At 47.6% G+C, this 18,234-nt stretch overlaps 1 protein-coding gene across 4 annotated transcripts in view; it reads left to right on the top strand.

The window, feature by feature from the left end:
• The window catches only part of LOC130404284 (C-terminal-binding protein 2-like), a 65,103-nt gene extending 47,017 nt beyond the window's left edge, over positions 1–18,086 (top strand). For 2 of the 4 annotated variants that reach the window (XM_056608939.1, XM_056608938.1), the window contains 8 exons: positions 6,861–7,015; positions 10,454–10,598; positions 12,103–12,309; positions 14,019–14,233; positions 14,864–14,994; positions 15,372–15,499; positions 15,925–16,081; positions 17,718–18,085. In XM_056608939.1, coding sequence (XP_056464914.1) covers positions 6,861–7,015; positions 10,454–10,598; positions 12,103–12,309; positions 14,019–14,233; positions 14,864–14,994; positions 15,372–15,499; positions 15,925–16,081; positions 17,718–17,901 — 1,322 coding nt within the window. In that variant the 3' untranslated portion in view covers positions 17,902–18,085. Of the gene's footprint in view, positions 1–6,860; positions 7,016–10,453; positions 10,599–12,102; positions 12,310–14,018; positions 14,234–14,863; positions 14,995–15,371; positions 15,500–15,924; positions 16,082–16,438; positions 16,517–17,717 lie in introns of all 4 variants that reach the window. The other 2 variants (XM_056608941.1, XM_056608940.1) reach the window with 2 other exon arrangements.
• Positions 18,087–18,234: the final 148 nt, after the last annotated feature.

Below are 18,234 nucleotides of genomic sequence, written 5' to 3' on the forward strand. Positions count from 1 at the left end.
GTCTCTGTAGCAAATACAGAGGAAACGCCATTGAAAGAACCTTAAAAAAGCGAATGTTCCCAAGTGACCGGGCACGGTGACCACAGCGCGTTGCTCTCACACTTGGAAGCCGTCCTCTGGAGTCTCTACTAGAGAGAGGGAGAGAGGGAGGGAGAGGGAGGAAGAGATGCAGAGGGAGCTGCAGCAGGGGTTCACCACAGGCTAGAGCACAAAAGCCGTCTGATGTCTATAAATAATGTTACTTTTCACCCTTTTTCTCGCCCAGACATAAATCCCGCCGTTTCGTTTTATCAGATCAGCCTCATCGGCGTTCGACCCCCACCCCAATCTCCTTAACCCCCCCTAACCTCACCCCCCCCCCGACCCATCGCTGGGCCCGGGACGCCCAGGTTGGGGAGTTGCTAGGTAACCAAATCCAGCTGTGGATGAAAAAATAAAAAAGGAAAAGCAAAAAGAGGCTTGCATGAGGCCAGTTTTTTTTTGGCTGTCAACTGCAGGGAAAAGTGGAACAGCCTTCTGTGAACGCTCACTCTGCTCTGCAGACTGGCCGGGCGCAGCAGCAGGAGGGGTGTGGGGGGCCGGGGGGGGGGGGCTTACATCACCCGCGTGGCTGGAAAGAAAAATGCACCACATTTCCTTTTGTTTTGCCACTTTTATTGTTCCAGCGGCGGGGCGAGCGATTGGTGTGAGAGCGGCCGTGGCATGCATCACCCCGGTGAGTAATTCAGCCCGTGGCCGCCCGCCCTCCATCATCCCCCCAACCAGCCAGGGAGAGAGGGCAGCAGCAGTGGGAAGAGCAGAGGAGTGTGCGTGTGTGCGTGTGTGCGTGTGTGGTGTGTGGTGTGTGGTGAGGGTGTGTGTTTACATATGCATCTTTGCACGCATGATCTATTCATGCATTCACCCAAATGTGTGTGTGTGTGTGTGTGTGTGTTTCCCTAGCAAGGGTTTACTATTAAAGGTCAACATATCACTGTGGAAAATCTGATTCAAATTGAGAGTCTCCAGTGTAACTCGCTCACTGGTGGGTGGGTAAAATGTGTAGCAACACGTTTTAATGAAATTTGAGGCAGCAGTACAATATGGGATTATTCATTGAGTACTATTCGCAGGGGTTACAAGGAGTTTGCTTTTGCTTATCCAGAGCCCTGGCTTTCGTCTGCGTGTTCTTTACACAACATTTGCGCTGAACTTCCCCTCTAAACGCTATCCCAATGAGAAAAAGGCAAAACACGATTTCCAAAACGTGTCCCAGAGTGGGTGCACAGGAAATAGAGACACCTGATTAAGTGCGTCATTCTGAAACACAATTTCAAAGATTGCCCCCTAGCCAAATAAAATGGAATAAGATGTGAGCGCTGTCATTGGCTCGACGCGGTGAATGCGTGTGCTGTGTTTTAGCAGGGAAGAACTTCTGTCCCTTCTGAAAATCGACTCATTGTTTGCCAGCTTAATGAGTCCCGCTCCCCTCGAACACAACAACAGATCGTATTTACTGAGGGGAACGGGCCTTTTTCTCTGCAAGCTCAACTCCTTTAATTTATCCCAAAAAAAGGACAATCTATTTTTGTCATCGCCATCCAAATGGGCTTTCTAGTCGTGAAAACATCTGTAATCCATTTGCGGTCGAGAAAAAGCGCAGGCTGGCCGTGCCAGAATCTTTCATACTCTGCAGGGAATCATGTAGAATGTTATTAGCGTCAGCTAAAGCGCGGTTTTAAACCCTAGTCCCATTTCAGGTCCTACGGAGCTGATGTCAGGGGGCCGTTCGGGGCGAGACGCTTGTCTGCAGTGCAGCCATGCCCCAGCGGACCTCCGCTCTACCACGCTGAGGCCAGCCGTTGTCCCCCCACCACCCCCATGAATGCACTTATGGGCTCGTATAGCGATCTTGGTCGACAAATACTTTGGGTCCAATAACAGGAAAATGGCACGGCCATTTTGAGTTTCCATTGAAAGTTCCGTTGGCTAATGCATCCTTCTGTAAACCATGGAACTATAAAGTTCTTTTTTCTTTTTAAACTGGTGTTGTTGCTGCCACTTGAGAACACAGAACCGTCCTCCAGGAGAACATGTATCCATTGTTGACTTTGGTAAAGCAAGATGAATGTTTTACCGGGGCTTTTTTATGTCCTCTCCTTGTCCAGCTGTGTTTAGTCAGAGGGGGTCTGCACTCTCTCTGCTTTCCTACGGCCCAGGTTCTGGTTCTGACTGGGAGGGTGGGGGGAGAGAGAGAGAGAGAGAGAGAGAGAGAGAGAGAGAGAGAGGAAGAATGAGAGAGAGAGAGAGAGAAAATAGAGGGAGAGTTGTAATGTTTACACATTACTATTAACACATCTCAACCCAGTCTATAAAGAGCAGAAGGTAATTATTACTACTTTATTGCATTATTCGTCACTTGCACGGCAATATGAATTAGTTTGCATGTCATTCCAACAAAGCACCTTTAAATCAAATCAGAGCGAGGGAAAGGGACTGCGTAGAGCGAGAGAGCAAGAGAGCGAGAGGAAAAGCTTGCTCAGAGACAGAGAGAGGGGCAAGATGCAGCGTGGATGGAGTGATTGAAATAGAGAGTTATGGAGACTGAAAGGGAGAGGTGGGGGAGAAAAGGGGGCAGAGGAGACGGAGACGGAGAGAGAGCGAGAGAGGTGGAGCGCATCGGAGCAACAGTGAAACTCCTGGGAGAGCAGCTGTAACATACCGGTCCCTCCAGGAGAGATAATCTAGTTTGCTCATGGCCTGGTCACTGGCCTGGAGGCACTGAGGATGTGCCCTCACACCGGCTGTGGTTTGTGTGTGGCGGGGTGTACTGTACGTGGGTCTGGTGTGTGTGTGTAGCGTGATTTGTGGTGGGCTGGATGGTGGGGGACGGGGGGGATCACAGGACCCCTGGTTTTTCATATTTGCGAGTGGATGCGAGAAACATCACCTCAGCCGTTCCTCCTACTTTGTGATGACCCTGGGAATCGAGTGCTTTCCAGGCGTGTATACATGTACTCGTTACAGAAATCTTCTTTATTTAATTGTCTATTTGGTTCATTGTACGGATCTGTGTAGGAGCAAAAAAGAACATAAAACGCTAAAACCATCAAGTCACAGAGCAGGTATTAGTGATTAGGGTCCCCAGCTTCATTAGGACCTGATTAGCCCGTGAGTCCTGGTGTATTTAACGTAGCGCCGCCGCATCCAGCTCGGCTGGGCCCAAGAGAGAGGCTATAAGCCACCGGGAAATAATTACTCAACATTGCTTTGACCCAGTTCTCCGAATGACGCCGCCTCATCCAGAGGCTGCCCTGTTTCTCCAGACACGCACTCGCATGATTCTGCTCCTCGTGGAGGAGGATTCTGCTGCAACTCTATTTCGTTGTATATTTTTTAGTTTGTGTGTCTTGTGTTTCTGGTGTTTCTGTGCAAGTTAGTCGTGCCAGAATGAAGCAGTGGTTTAATGGAAAGTTGTGAATGCCCAGGTGTGTTTGGCTGACATCTCCCTCCCCCCCTGTACACACACACGCGCGCACACACACACAGGCACACAGGCACGCACACCTGCCTTCACTCAACAGCCTGACTCTGCTGAACGGCAACAGACAGAAAGTGGTTGAGAATGTGAGAGTGGCTTTTGCAGCAGAATGCTTCATTAAAACAAGGTGAGGTGGAGGCACCAACACATTCCTCCACAGTGCAGGCATGTTTTTTTTATCCTGTTTTTGTGTATATATATAGTATACATATTAAAAAAGTCCCAGACTTGCTTTTCCACCCATTCTCCGCTTCCACCCTCATCCCCCTGTTCTCACACCTATGTTCTTTCCTATTATTGTGTTCCTTTACTTCTGGCCTTCGTGTTTACCTTTCTACACTTCCTCTGCACGTCCCTCCTACTGCAGTGGTTTTATGCGCTATTCACACAGGGCTCTTTACCATCGTTTTGCCGTTGTTTTCGCAAAGCTGTTTGTGCTTTGCCTTGCCCACCCGCCTGCTTTGATGGACAGAGATAACGAGCCTGTGTGTTTTCCGACACATGTTGGTTTATTTGCATATAAACACGCTTCTCCAGCTCTCCACCACTGTCCTCCTCTTCTCGCTGTAGCGCACGTGTGTGTGTGTGTGTGTGTGTGTGTGTGTGTGTGTGTGTGTGTGTGTGTGTGTGTGTGTGTGTGTGTGTGTGTGTGTGTGTGTGTGTGTGTGTGTGTGTGTGTGTGTGTGTGTGTGTGTGTGTGTGTGTGATCATCCCACAATAAAATAGTGTATGAATGTGCAGTTGGCCTTGCTTCACCAGTCTCTCTCAGACGGTTTAATCGGAACGGAGTATAAAGGTGGTAATGGACAAAAGGTGTGGAATATACACTAATACCTCCCCATCACACTACATTACAAAGCCACCAGCACGGTATAATTTGTTCATTTCCCTTGATATTTTGAATGCCGGTCAATGGATATTGATTGATCTCTGCAGGATCCGACAACGGTCATCGCCATCAGGGTAGCTCTCACAGGATTTGTCCCATGTTCCATCTTGCTTTACCCATGTTCTATCTTTGTTTGTCCCTTGTTCCTTCTGGTTTCACCCGTGTTCGATCTTTATTTTCCCATGTTCCGTCTGGTTTTGCCATCTTGTTTATCTCATGTTCCATCTTGTTCTTCCATCTTGTATTGATGTTCCATCTTTTTTTTCCCACGTTCAATCTTGTTTTTCAGCCATATATGATTTCAGTGTGAGCCGATGCTTCAGATTTAATTGTGTTAGACTGTCAAAGATTTTTCTGAAGGGAGCGTAATTGTTTCCTTGAGTTGTTGCACAAAAGCAGGGAACATCGTCTTTTTTTTTTTAACGGCAGCATGAAAAGGCAGTAAATTGCTCTTTAGATTTCTGCCATCTTGGCTGGTGCATTTGGTGCATTTTGTAGGTTCTGACCTCCTAATAATAGTGTTTGTTTATTCAGGGGAAAAAATATGTGCGCTTTTCCCTGTGTATATATATGTGGAAGTGCCTTCTGTTTTGCATGTTCTGCTTATCATTCTTACAAAACTGCTAGTGTTCCCTGAAATGGAAAGGAGGATGAAAAGAACAAGAAAAATGGAGAGAGAGAGTCGGACCGAGAGAGAGGGAGAGGGAGAGAGAGAGAGAGAGCGAGGGGGAGAGAGAAAGAGAGAGAGAGGGCAAGCTTTGATGTCCTCCCCAGCAGCACAGATGCCACTAAATAAAATATTTCATAATCCTGCCCAAATCCTCTAATCACCATGACAACAGGCAGCAGGGAGCCAGGGAGTGGCGTAGAGAGCACCCTCCCTCCCCTGTTCCCATGCACTCCCTGCTACTCCTCTCTTTAAAACAATATGGAGTTGATCTGGGTCCAAACACACGGCCCAGTGTGTTTCCTCTCTCCTGTAGTACTAGTGTTTCCACACTCCCACTGTACCGAGTGTATCGCTGCTGGCATCACATTTACGCAACAGAGATATTGTGATCGCATTGGCCGTCTCCAGTAAGATGACCCGATCCCATCAATGCAGGCATGTGTGTGCACCCATCTCCCGAGTTATTGTGCATTGTTATCATTCTGAGAGCAAGAGTGACAATATCCATGACAACGGTGTGCCAGAATCTATGTCCATTTATTCCTCCTATAGTCTACACTCAGACACTGCAAGGAGTTGAACACCACCGTGTTTAAATAGTAGGCAACACACACCCACACGCATGCATCGTCATACATTGAGAAGACCGCAGGTAAGGAATGACATAGGAAAAATGAAAGACCCGTGAGAAAAAACATAAAGGGGCCAAACGGCTGAAATGCTGGTGGTTTTAGGCAGTTCTGGAGCTCAGTGCCGCTCCATCAGCCAAATGCTGTCAGTCCATTCACTGTGCACAGGCGGTAAAGGAGAGACACAACACACACACACACACACATGCACAACACGCTCACACCTTAGGCCTGCCAGCCTCTGTGTGGTGATTGGATAATGGATGCAGTGACCTCATGGGGTGAAAGGACCTGTTGCCTGGTAACAGTGTTTGTAGCAGCAATCAGACACAAGTGAGGGGGCTAGTATTTTATCAGCTTGGATGTGTGCGTGTGTGTGTATGTGTGTGTGTGTGTGTGTGTGTGTGTGTGTGTGCGTGTGCGTGTGCGTGTATGTGTGTGTGTGTGTGTGTGTGTGCGCATGTGTGTGTGTGTGTGTTTGATTCTAAATATTATATAAATATGTGTTTGTGAATGTTTGTGTTTGATCATAAATGTGTGTGTGTGTGTGTGTTGGATCAAAAATGTATGTGTGTGTGTCCGTCAAAGAGGAGCACATTTGTGTTTGCATCGACCTGTGTTGGAGTTGATAACAATGGTTCAAAGCAGAAAGCGGGTCAATCCCAGTATATACTTTATTGACCTGTGTGTGCACATGTGCGTGTGCGTGTCCATGCGAGGACATCATCTGCCCCCCACGCTCCCAAGCCAGTGTACTACTGCTGTGGAATATCAAGCTAGAAAAATACACATGATGTTCAAACATTTCCTCCCGCTGTGGCGCTAGATGTTGTTTTTGTTCCTGCCCACACATCACCTCTAATCTCCCACCGCCATGTGCCCACACCTGTAGGCTAACTCACGTAGGCTAACACACGTAGGTAAATAGATGCACGCTCAAAGCTGCAGGCTAACGCACGTAGGCTAACGCACGGAGGCTGGCATATGTAGGCTAATTGATGTACGCTCAAGGCTGTGGGCCTACACACGGTTGCTAACTCATCTACGCTTGCGCATGTAGGCTTACGCCTAGAGGCTATCACACGTAGGCTGTCTCATGTATGCTGGCCCTTCTAACCCCTGCCCCCCCCCCCCCCCCTTCTCTCTCTCCAGGTATCCGGCCCCAGATCATGAACGGGCCCATGCACCCGCGCCCCCTGGTGGCGCTGCTGGACGGGCGGGACTGCACAGTGGAGATGCCCATCCTTAAAGACCTGGCCACCGTGGCCTTCTGCGACGCCCAGTCCACACAGGAGATCCATGAGAAGGTACGAGCCCACGGCGCCTCGGAATGATCTTTTCCATTAGATTTCATCGGCGGTAGTGAGGGGCCAATCTAGGAGTCGCTTTGAAAGGGCCATGGGACTGTGGCAAGTCACTGTTTAATTGCGTGTTTTGCATTTGTCCAGGAGAAGAAATGTCTCTCTCTCTCCCCCCCCTCTCTCTCTCTCTCTCCCGCTCCCCCTATCTCTCCCCCCTCTACCTCTATTCCCCCCCCAGTCCCTCTCTCTCTCTCTCTCTCTCTCTCTCTCTCTCTCTCTCTCTCTCTCTCTCTCTCTCTCTCTCTCTCTCTCTCTCTCTCTCTCTCTCTCTCTCTCTCTCTCTCTCTCTCTCTCTCTCTCTCTCTCCCTCCCTCCTGTGTATTCTCTGTGAGTGGGTAACAGCATTGCAGCGTGTTGTTAACCCATATCAGCCCATTTCACCCCCCCCCTCCCCCCCAACTCCCACTCTGCCGTCCATTTGCTGCAGTCTCAAGTAAGGAGGGAAAGTGCTGGTGATGGAATTGCATTGTAATTACACTGGGCAGCTAGAGCTGTAAACGGTGCAGTTAGTTGTCCCGTGCACTGCCTGCCAAGGGGGAGAGGACAGCTACTTATTTGCGCCTCCCTGGAAGAGACCAGACACCTTTAGCCTTGTGTAGCAAAAAAACAAGCAGATACGATAAAGTGCAAAATAAAGCAATCTGTAAATGTTCATTACATTACACTGTGTTTGGTTAATGCATGTCAATATTATGCTGTGTATGAAATAGAGATCAAGACACTGCGTGGGTAAAAATACAATTCCATAAAAGCTAATGGCCCATATTTCCCTATACGTCGGATGTGTCATCTTAATATAGTTGTAACTACCTAACACAGCAACTGCCATTTATGAATGTGGGTGCATGGAACAAAAACCCTGGCCTTTGTGCAAGCTTTCTGCTGTATCTCTAGTGTATACTGTCCCTTACATCACACCCACCAGTGAAATGTTCTGTAAAGGCAATCCAGTACAAACAGGACCTTCTGGACACACAGATACCCGTCCGACACGCCCACGGTCAGCACACAGCCACACAATAGGAGCCCTGTACACGGATACACATGCTGCTATTGCTGCTGCACGCACACATCTTCTGTCCCTCTCTTTCTATCTCGCTCTGTCTCTCTCACGCACACCCGCATGCACACACGCACACACACACACAAACCGTCGCAATCACAGAGGTGCCTAAGGCAATAGATGTAAAAGTCGGATCTGTTTGAAGACTAGTCATACATAGCCCCCTCACACAACACACACTCACGCATGCACGCACACACACAATACACAAACACTGTGCATACACAATACGCACGCATGAACACAGAAAGAAAGTGGATGTCGGAGCTTGTATTTCTGTTTTTACATTCATTGCCTTTGGGAGGATTGGGGAGCAGGCGAGAGAACCAGGCTTGGTATACCAATATCACCTTTATTTACTTCCCTCTCTCCTTTATGAAAGATATAATCACCTGACCATGAATATAGCTGATAACAGTGTCGTGCCAGACTGCAATCCTCAATGGGCGGGCCTGTGAAACCCATGGAGATAAATAAAGCAGAAGCTCCCCTATATGTGATTTATATAGAACTGAATCTCCGGCGGGGTAACGAATATCATTTCACAATGACTCGCCAGTTCTAAAATGTTGGATGGACAGCTGTGTCTTTTGGAAAGACTCAGCAGCCTGTTAGTAACCAACCTTAATAGATCATTGAACCAATAGGTCTATACAAGTTGTTCTGTTGTTGCTCCCCACTCCCCATTGTCTCGTGCATCAGCCAGCCTCTTACCCCGTTGATTTATAACGGTGTTCCCAGCGACTGGTAGAGCCACTGAGCACTTAAAGCTCACGTGATGACACCGGGGCATGTGCAAAGGGTTAGCCTTGAACGACGCCTCCAGCGTTGTGACGTTCGCTTTCTCTTTGCATGTAAATTTACCGCTGTGTTTAGAAAATCCTGGTCAGGTTACTGCAGTTTATTGTGTGGTATGTGGATATAAACCTCTTGTTTATTCACCCACTCTGGTTTTTCCAGCGTTATTCGGCAGTGCAGTGCAAGTGTCAAAGTCAATCTTTTGTAGCTCTGCTAGTACTATAGGTCAGGTTCACATAGCGTAAATAAAACTGCATTTTCTGTAAGCCGCAGGAGTGTTAAAATCCGGATGGATGTTTCAGAATGCCACAAATTAGCTGCATCCGATTACACAGCTTTGCCCACAACCCCAATGCTAACATGCAGCCTACCACCCAATGCTGGTATGAAACCGTAATGATATTGTTTTAATACATTCATGGGGCCGCTACCACACCACTGGCCGGTCAACTGACAGTTGAGTAAGCAATCCGTGAGTAACTGGAGATAATGCAGATTCAAGCTCTTGTAAATCCCCTGAACTTTCTGACATAATTAGAAACAGGGCATCTTTTATTTTACAAGCACTTTTCGAAGCAGAGGCTTTGAATCATGGACTGGGAGCGCATTGCGGAAAACGGCCTTCCATATTTTTTTATCATTATGAAGTAAACTGTTGGTTCAGTGCGGAGAGTCTCGGCACCGTCGTGGCATTTATAGTCACTGTTTCACTGTAGCGCTGCTAGATTACAGTTAGCAATATCACATTTTGAGGCCCTTCATGCAGAGCTTCAACATGTTAGAGCGATCCATCGGCTATGCGATCCATCGGCTATGCCACCACTGGCTGGGGCAGCATAATCACGGGCACACTTAAAAAAATAAAATAAAATAAAAATATTTTTATTTTTATTTTATTATTATTATTAAAATAATTCACAGCACAATGCAGCAGCATAATCATCACTACAGATTTTTTTTGCACTTTATTCTGTTTTGGGCATTTCTTCCCAGTGCAAATATGTTTCAATTAGTTACAGAAAGTAGTGTTCTTAAACGGGATCAATTAATAGTTTAATTCAAACCTATGTTGTGAGTAATAGAGAAGAGGCCTGTATGCATCGCCTTCACATGGTTTTGCAAAGCTGTACATGTCTTAAAGATATTGATTTGGATGGTACCAGCATTCTCATATATTCTCGTTTTTTACATTTCTCACAGTGCAAATATGTTTTTGAAGGAGTTTCTGAAAATGGTGTTTTAAGACGGGACATATGTAATTATAATTTGTAAACCCTTGTTGCAAATATAACAACCAAAAAAATATTTAAAATATTGATGCATGATTGTGGACTATATGGAAATAGTCCAATTCCAGGTGTTCTGGAAATGTTTTTGGTCGCTGTGTCATAAATCAGCTTAATTTTTTATATATTGTTGCTTAAGGCACACTCATTAACGAGAAAATGTCAAACTGGCACTGCATGTTGAAAAGTTGTATTACCGTATAACTGAGGTTTATTGCCTTCCTCCTGCCCCTCCAGGTGCTGAACGAGGCGGTGGGCGCCATGATGTACCACACCATCACGCTGACCCGCGAGGACCTGGAGAAGTTCAAGGCGCTGCGCATCATCATCCGCATCGGCAGCGGCTACGACAACATCGACATCAAGGCAGCCGGGGAGCTGGGTAGGAACGCACACACACACACAGAGACACTAAGACACACACACACACACACACACACACACACACACACACACACACACACACACACACACACACACACACACACACACACACACACACACACACACACAAACACACTGAAAGAGGCACACACACACACACACACACACACACACACACACACACACACACACACACACACACACACACACACACACACACACACACACACACACACTAAAAGACACACACAGACACAGACACACACACACACACACACACACACACACACACACACACACACACACACACACACGGACACAATAAGAACATTTCAGGATGTATATTATTCCTTAATATTCAGTATACTCGTTTTCGATCTTTCTCCAGAAATCCTTATGAAATGAAAAGGAAATCGACAGGGTATACAGGCCATTCATATAGTGTATATATATATATATATATATATACATAGGGATGTCCCCAATAAAATGTTATATATATATATATAATATATATATATACATGAAAAAACGTTTTATTGGGGACATCCCTGCAATCGCCTTGTCCCCTGCTGAAGCCCACTTACGGGCTGAGGCCCACAGATTGAAAACTGCTATAGTCCCCCCAAGGGGAATTCTGGGAAATCTTCCAAGGGCCAAGACCTGTCATGTCACGCTAGTCAATGAGGCAGGAACGTGACCGTGGACAGGCCGGAAATACGGTGGATCAAAGACAGACTATAAGGAAAAATCTTAGTCCAGGAGGTTTAACGCACTATGTATTGTAGACAATGTGTTTTTTTTATTTATATAAAAAGTAAGACGTAAAGATAATCTGATATAATGTCAGTGGTAACATATGCAGAACAACAACAGTAAATAATAACAGTACATTCCCATTTAGATCTGAAACCGATTATATTATACTGCTCTTATGCAGTTGTGTAGTTCTTATATCATGATAACACAAAATACAACTATTTATGTATCCAACAAAAGTGTAGTGAATTAGTCTCTTGCAGAAGAATGAATGAGTGTGCCACATTTCCTTTGGGGATTAATAAAATACTTTTTATGGTTTCTCATAAAATGGGGAAACAATCTGACAATATCAATAACAGAGCTAGAAATTAAAAACCCAATAGACTGAAAATGAAAAAAGGAAGATAAAGATCACAAGGCAACAACTATTTAAATATCTCAATCTACTCCACTAGAATATTGTATCAAGTAATTGAATAAAGAGATCAGATAAGCTTTATTAATTCCAGATGGAAATTAACGAATATAACAGTCTAACCACTCTCTAGAGAGGGAACCTCTCTGAGGCTCTGGGTTTGAACCCCAATGTCCACTGCCCCTGTCCTGTACCCATTGAGCAAGGCACCTCAACCCTCATCTAAACGTCCCTCTCCATTTCCGTTTAAAAAACGATTTGTTAAACAACTAAATCAATACCTTACTCCTCTCCTCCCCTTGGGACGGTTGTGTGTGCCCCCCAGGCATCGCCGTGTGCAACATCCCGTCAGCGGCGGTGGAGGAAACGGCCGACTCGACGCTGTGCCACATCCTCAACCTGTACCGGCGCAACACCTGGCTTTACCAGGCGCTGCGCGAGGGCACGCGGGTGCAGAGCGTGGAGCAGATCCGCGAGGTGGCGTCGGGGGCCGCCCGCATCCGGGGGGAGACCCTCGGCCTCATCGGCTTCGGTGAGTAGCGGGGGAAACCAAGAGGAGAGGGAGCATGAAGAGTAGAGGAGTATAAAGAGAAGAGAATGAGGAATAGAGGAGCATAAAGAGTAGAAGGAGCATGAAGAGTAGAGAATAAAGAGTATAGGGAGCATAAAGAGTAGAGGGAGCATGAAGAGTAGAGAATAAAGAGTAGAGGGAGCATAAAGAGTAGAGGGAGCATAAAGAGTAGAGAATAAAGAGTAGAGGGAGCATAAAGAGTAGAGGGAGCATGAAGAGTAGAGAATAAAGATGGAGGGAGCCTAAAGAGTAGATGAGGTAGAGGGAGTATAAACAGTAGAGGTGGGTAGATAGAGTAGAATGGATAACGAGGAGAGGAAATTACATAGGAGGACTTGGCTGCATTAGTTAAGTCGATGAGGCGATCTACAGAAAATGTATCAAATCCCATTTTGGCGATAGTTTAAGTCATTTATCAAGTACAAATACAAAACATTTGCTGCTTAAAGCTTCAGGAAGTCAAATACTTTGTTCATGGATCATTTTATAATGAAAACTTCCATTATTCATGGCTACTTGTCAGATAATACAAGCACAGACATCTCGTGGCATGAGCCTTTGATACTATTTATTGTATTCATTGGATGAAATAATAACTAGATTATTCGACTGAAAATGTACATGATTTACAGCCCTACATGGTGCTGTATTGTGTGAATTTGTGCAAATCAATACCTGCCCAGGACTTTCATGCAACGAGCGAAAGAGTAAGATCTTCAAGGCAAAGTTAGGTAGTTAAATGTGTGTATTGCTACACAGTCCATGGCTGTACGTAACTTTCATGTATTGAGCGTCTATAGTGGATAGTGACTCTTCAAGCCAAGGTTAGATAGCTCCCTATGTCTTTTTTCCCTTTGATACGTACCATTGAACTCGGGAAGGTTTTCCTTTAATGCAGAACAGCAGGTTATTTTCCCAGTAATGAACATACTATGGAAAATCCTGCAGTCTTCTCCACATCCTGCATTGTTCCGCGCTGAAACTAATCTTTTCCTTAAGCTAGCTTTAGTTCATCACAGCGTGTGGTACTGGGCAGTATGGATTGCCGTGAGTTGTGAAAAGCTCGAGGCCACCAATGGTCCGCAATACCAATGTAGAAGTGGCATTGAGACTACCATCGCCGTGTGTATTTTAGTCCTAGCAGATTTCATGCAGATTGTCTGTCTCTCCGCATCTCATGGTCTCACTACGTTACGACTGCAGCAGTGTTACAGGGAGTGGTACAACCTCCTCATTAATACCAAACCAGACTTTTATTTTGAGCAAATATTACCCCATACCCCTAACATCAAGAACCCGTAATTGATTCATATTTGAGTGGTCTTGGCAGTGCTTGAATGGAGGAAGTTGAGGCATAGGTAGGCCTATGGCCTTCTATGTCTGCTCTTGAATTTGGTCGGCAAATTCATTGAATATGAATGTTTAATGTTGTGGTGCATCAAAGCAAAATGAATTGCAAGTCACCCCCGTGAAAGCATTGCAGCAATCCAAAGTGTACTTTCATAAATCTGCCATTTTACCAGCCGGGGTGGAAAGTCTACCGGCCAAGCGATCCGTATTATATTTTAATGATGTCATTCTAACGTTTTAACCCTGTTGTAATATATGGTCACCCCTGAATTCGCGTCAGGTCCCAGTAATGACCCCCCATGTCCTGCTGCGCTCCCCAGGTCGCTCGGGCCAGGCGGTGGCGGTGCGCGCCAAGGTGTTCGGCTTCAACGTCATCTTCTACGACCCCTACCTGCAGGACGGCCTGGAGCGCTCGCTGGGCGTGCAGCGGGTCTACACGCTGCAGGACCTGCTCTACCAGAGCGACTGCGTGTCCTTGCACTGCAACCTCAACGAGCACAACCACCACCTCATCAACGACTTCACCATCAAACAGGTGGGAGAGCGGGCGTGGGCCTGCGGGTTGGATAGGGAGAGACGAGTGCCTGCACAGGCGCAGGCACACACGCACGCACACGCACGCACGCACGCAGACACACACACACGCGCACATACATGCATTCATACAAACACACAGGCACACACTCACTCTCGTACATCTCAGTACCTCGTGAGTCCTGGACTTTTAGGAGATTTTGGGGGGTAAATGCACTCTCACTGCAAGCCCCTTGAGCAAGGCTGCCCCCTACAGCTCCCTATATGAACTGCATGCTCTCTGTCGGCTTTTGAAAGGGAATGGAGCTCTTCCGCGTCGAGACGTAGACCTTGTCGCTTTGCTTCCTTTTTGATGCCTAATACATTGGCGGCACATCAGACCCCACATGTTTCCACTACATGCTCTTTGTACAAACGTCTTCTGCTGCTCTAGGTTCCTGTTGTACCAAGCCAACAGGAACCATCTGGAGAGAGACGGAGCAAAAATCCAAACCAACCGGCAGCTGCTCACAGCGTCGCTGCTTCCCAGTCCTCTCAGCTGTAATTACCCCAAACTGCTACTGAAGGTTTGTTTTGTTCCCTTCTGTGTGTCTCTGTGTGTGTGTGCGTCCGTGTGTGTGTCTGTGTTCAGATGCGTCAAGGCGCTTTCCTGGTGAACTCTGCGCGGGGGGGTCTGGTGGATGAGAAGGCCCTGGCCCAGGCCCTGAAGGAGGGCCGGATACGAGGGGCAGCCCTGGACGTCCATGAATCCGAACCATTCAGGTAGGGATCATCCAACCAGGCCACTCTCCCCCCCCCAACCGGCCAATGACACTGGTCCAATGAGCCACTGAGCCACTCTATAGACATAGAGCAATGGGAATTGGCTTGAGGCAAAAGCAACATGAACTTACAGTGATGCCACATGTCTGTCCCCATGTTTGCACGTTTACACTAGTGCTGCTTACGAGGCACACACTGGCATAAGGTTTGGGGTTTTGTTCTGTTTGCTGCAGAGACTCATCATTTTTGGGGTGTGTTGAAGCTTATTCTTGCATGATTCAACAACACTTGAACTCTCTCTCTCTCTCTCCGTCGGTGTCTCTGTCTCTGTCTCTCTCCCTGTCTCTGTCCCTCTCCCTCTGCTGTCATGTGTCTAGTTTCAGCCAGGGCCCGCTGAAGGACGCCCCCAACCTGATCTGCACGCCGCACACGGCCTGGTACAGCGAACAGGCCTCGCTGGAGATGAGGGAGGCCGCCGCCACCGAGATACGGCGAGCCATCACCGGTAAACACACTCACGAACACACTCACACACGCGCGCACACACACACACACACACACACACAAACATGCAAAAACACACGCACATATAGACGCACGTGCACCATTGCACACACAGGCACAAGCACAGACTGAAAAATTCATGAACAGACACGTGCACCCACATGAACAAGCAAACACGTGCACACCCGCGCTCACACAGAGCCCAACATACTCCCACACGCTTTTGCACGCATATGCAGATTTACACACAAGATCGTTCTCACAGACGCACAAACAAGATCGTTCTCACATACACACACAGAGATACACACACACCCAGACACTCATTCCACTGTACTATGCATGACCGAGTCGTGCATTAATGCATGCTCATGCAATCGCAAGGTATTATTAATCTAGTTTGTCATTTAACCACCACAAACACAGGCCGCATCCCTGACAGCCTACGGAACTGTGTCAACAAAGAGTTCTTTGTTACCACGGCGCCCTGGGGGATGATGGAGCAGCAGCAGCAGCAGCAGCAGCAGCAGCAGCAGCAGCAGCAGCAGCAGGTTCACGCTGAGCTCAACGGTGCAGCCTACAGGTAGGACATGGAATTACACCAGCCCGGGCAGGTGCTCTGACACAGGAGGATCGCCCCCCTCCCCCAGAGGCTCCCAGACTCTCTGCTGTGGCCGGTCTGGCCCAGCTCCCAGTAAACATGTGTCTCGTTGGGACGGGGGGAAGAGTCTACTTGTTCACATTGCTGTTTGTTTTGTTTTGTTTTCTTCAAAAATTCAAGGGAGAGTTCATTTTTCATTCTGGCACACAAACCTCAACCACAACAGTGACATGACTGGATGTGGCCCCGAGCCATTGTATTCCCCGTTAGCCGGGGCTCTGACATTTTCCTCAGTCTTCTCCACTGTCTCAACCGGACTCAACTGCTTTTCTTACACAGCCGAGTCAACCAAACCATGGTACAGGCCATAGCAACGGGGGGAATGCAGGACAAATTATATACCTAATTCTCAACCAGGTAAATGAATGCCAAGATGTAACCATGCAACCGAAAATAAACACACACAATGTTGGTGCAAGCCACTGACATGTGTAGCCTGTCTCCCATTCACCTCCCCCCCAACCCAACCCGCCCCCCCAACTCACCCCCACTACTTGCCGACCCCTGTCATTGCCCCCTAACCGTCACCTAGGGAAAAGCTCAACTAGAAGCAGAATACGGCCAACCGTCTAAACAGCAAAAAACCACATAAACATGATGGCTTTGCCCTTCTGAACATTGTTACACAAGACAGCCCTCATGCTCCCTTTAGACATGTGACCGGCGTCATCACTTTGGATGCCTTTTGATGTATGAAAGCAAGTAATGGCATTGCAGCCGCACAGGCTGCAGACGAGAGTGGTTTGAAAGCAGAAGTCAAATCTAAATAGTTTATGAAGTGAATATATTCATTACAGTGGAGTCAGGGCAGAAATGAGTTGGGAGCAAGGGAAACAAGGGCCTTAATACCTGTGTTAACAGCAGCGTTGTGCGGCACTCAGAGAGCAGGGAACACAGCCCAGTAGCTCAGCAGCAGCCTGTGGAGGTCACGTAGCTCGGAACAAAGAACCTCAGAATGTTAGGTTTAATGGAGGAAGGAGTTGGGATTGCCGTCCGTTTAGAATGCACGGGCAGAAGGGCTTACAATGTGTGCTGATATTTAATTTAATTTTGCCCTTTCTCATGTCATTGCCTTAAAGGCGCTGTCCCTTAGACTACCACTAGAGCCCTTGGCATTCTCCCTACTGGCCTTCGTGCTGCTAATGCTCTGTGACATTTTCATCCTTCACATCTTCTGAAGACCTGATTGGCTGTTGATGCCAGGCTAGCGTTCGCCTGCTATTTCTGATATAATCACTAGCTACTGCTTATAAACACCACTATGCCATCGTTCTCAGCAGTTATGCTAACTTTTATTTTGCCAAGCAGTACTTACTTTCTGAACTGGGAAAAATCCTTACTTTAAAGTTTTTTTTTCAAAAGATAAACAATTGTTTTATATATTAAAGTTTTTTGCGATTGCCAAACCTGTCAACTCCATTTTGAATGTTGTGTGCCACACTTATATCAATGGGGGAGACGGCCCAAATGAAAGACACGACCACCCACCACAGAATGAGCTGAAGTGCTAATGCTATCATGACCTTTGACCTTGACCCTCTGTTCCGCATGCTTGCAGGTACCCCCCAGGGGTGATGGGACTGGCCCCCGGCGGGATCCCCGGTCCACTGGAAGGGCTGGTGCCCGGAGGGTTGCCTGGCAACCACACTCTGCCCTCTGGTACCCACCCCTCGCAGGCCCCCTCCCCCATCCGACCCTCCAAACACGGCGACCCCAGCCGAGAGCACATGACCGAGCCATAGGACTGCTAAAGCCAGGCATGGGGGGTGAGGGGGGGCTGGGGAGGGGCAACGGGAGCGTCATACCCACGTATACTTTACCCAGCGACCTCCCAAACATTCCCCCTCCGTCCAACCCTCCTAGCATCGCCCCGAGCCTCCCCCTCCTCCGGCCCCGCCCAGCCAACGCGAACTTACCAGCAAGACGTGCCCCCCACCCCCGCCAACGTGTCGTCGTCCCCCCCCCCCCCCCCCCCACGTGTTCAGAGGAGCCCCTAAAGACGGTGGATGTGACTTACACACGGGCCACTGCCGCTCTACTGCAGTGTTCCACTACTCTTCCTGTTGGTTGTTGTT

The sequence above is a fragment of the Gadus chalcogrammus genome, chromosome 15 (genome assembly GCF_026213295.1).
Source record: "Gadus chalcogrammus isolate NIFS_2021 chromosome 15, NIFS_Gcha_1.0, whole genome shotgun sequence".
NCBI lineage: Eukaryota > Metazoa > Chordata > Actinopteri > Gadiformes > Gadidae > Gadus > Gadus chalcogrammus.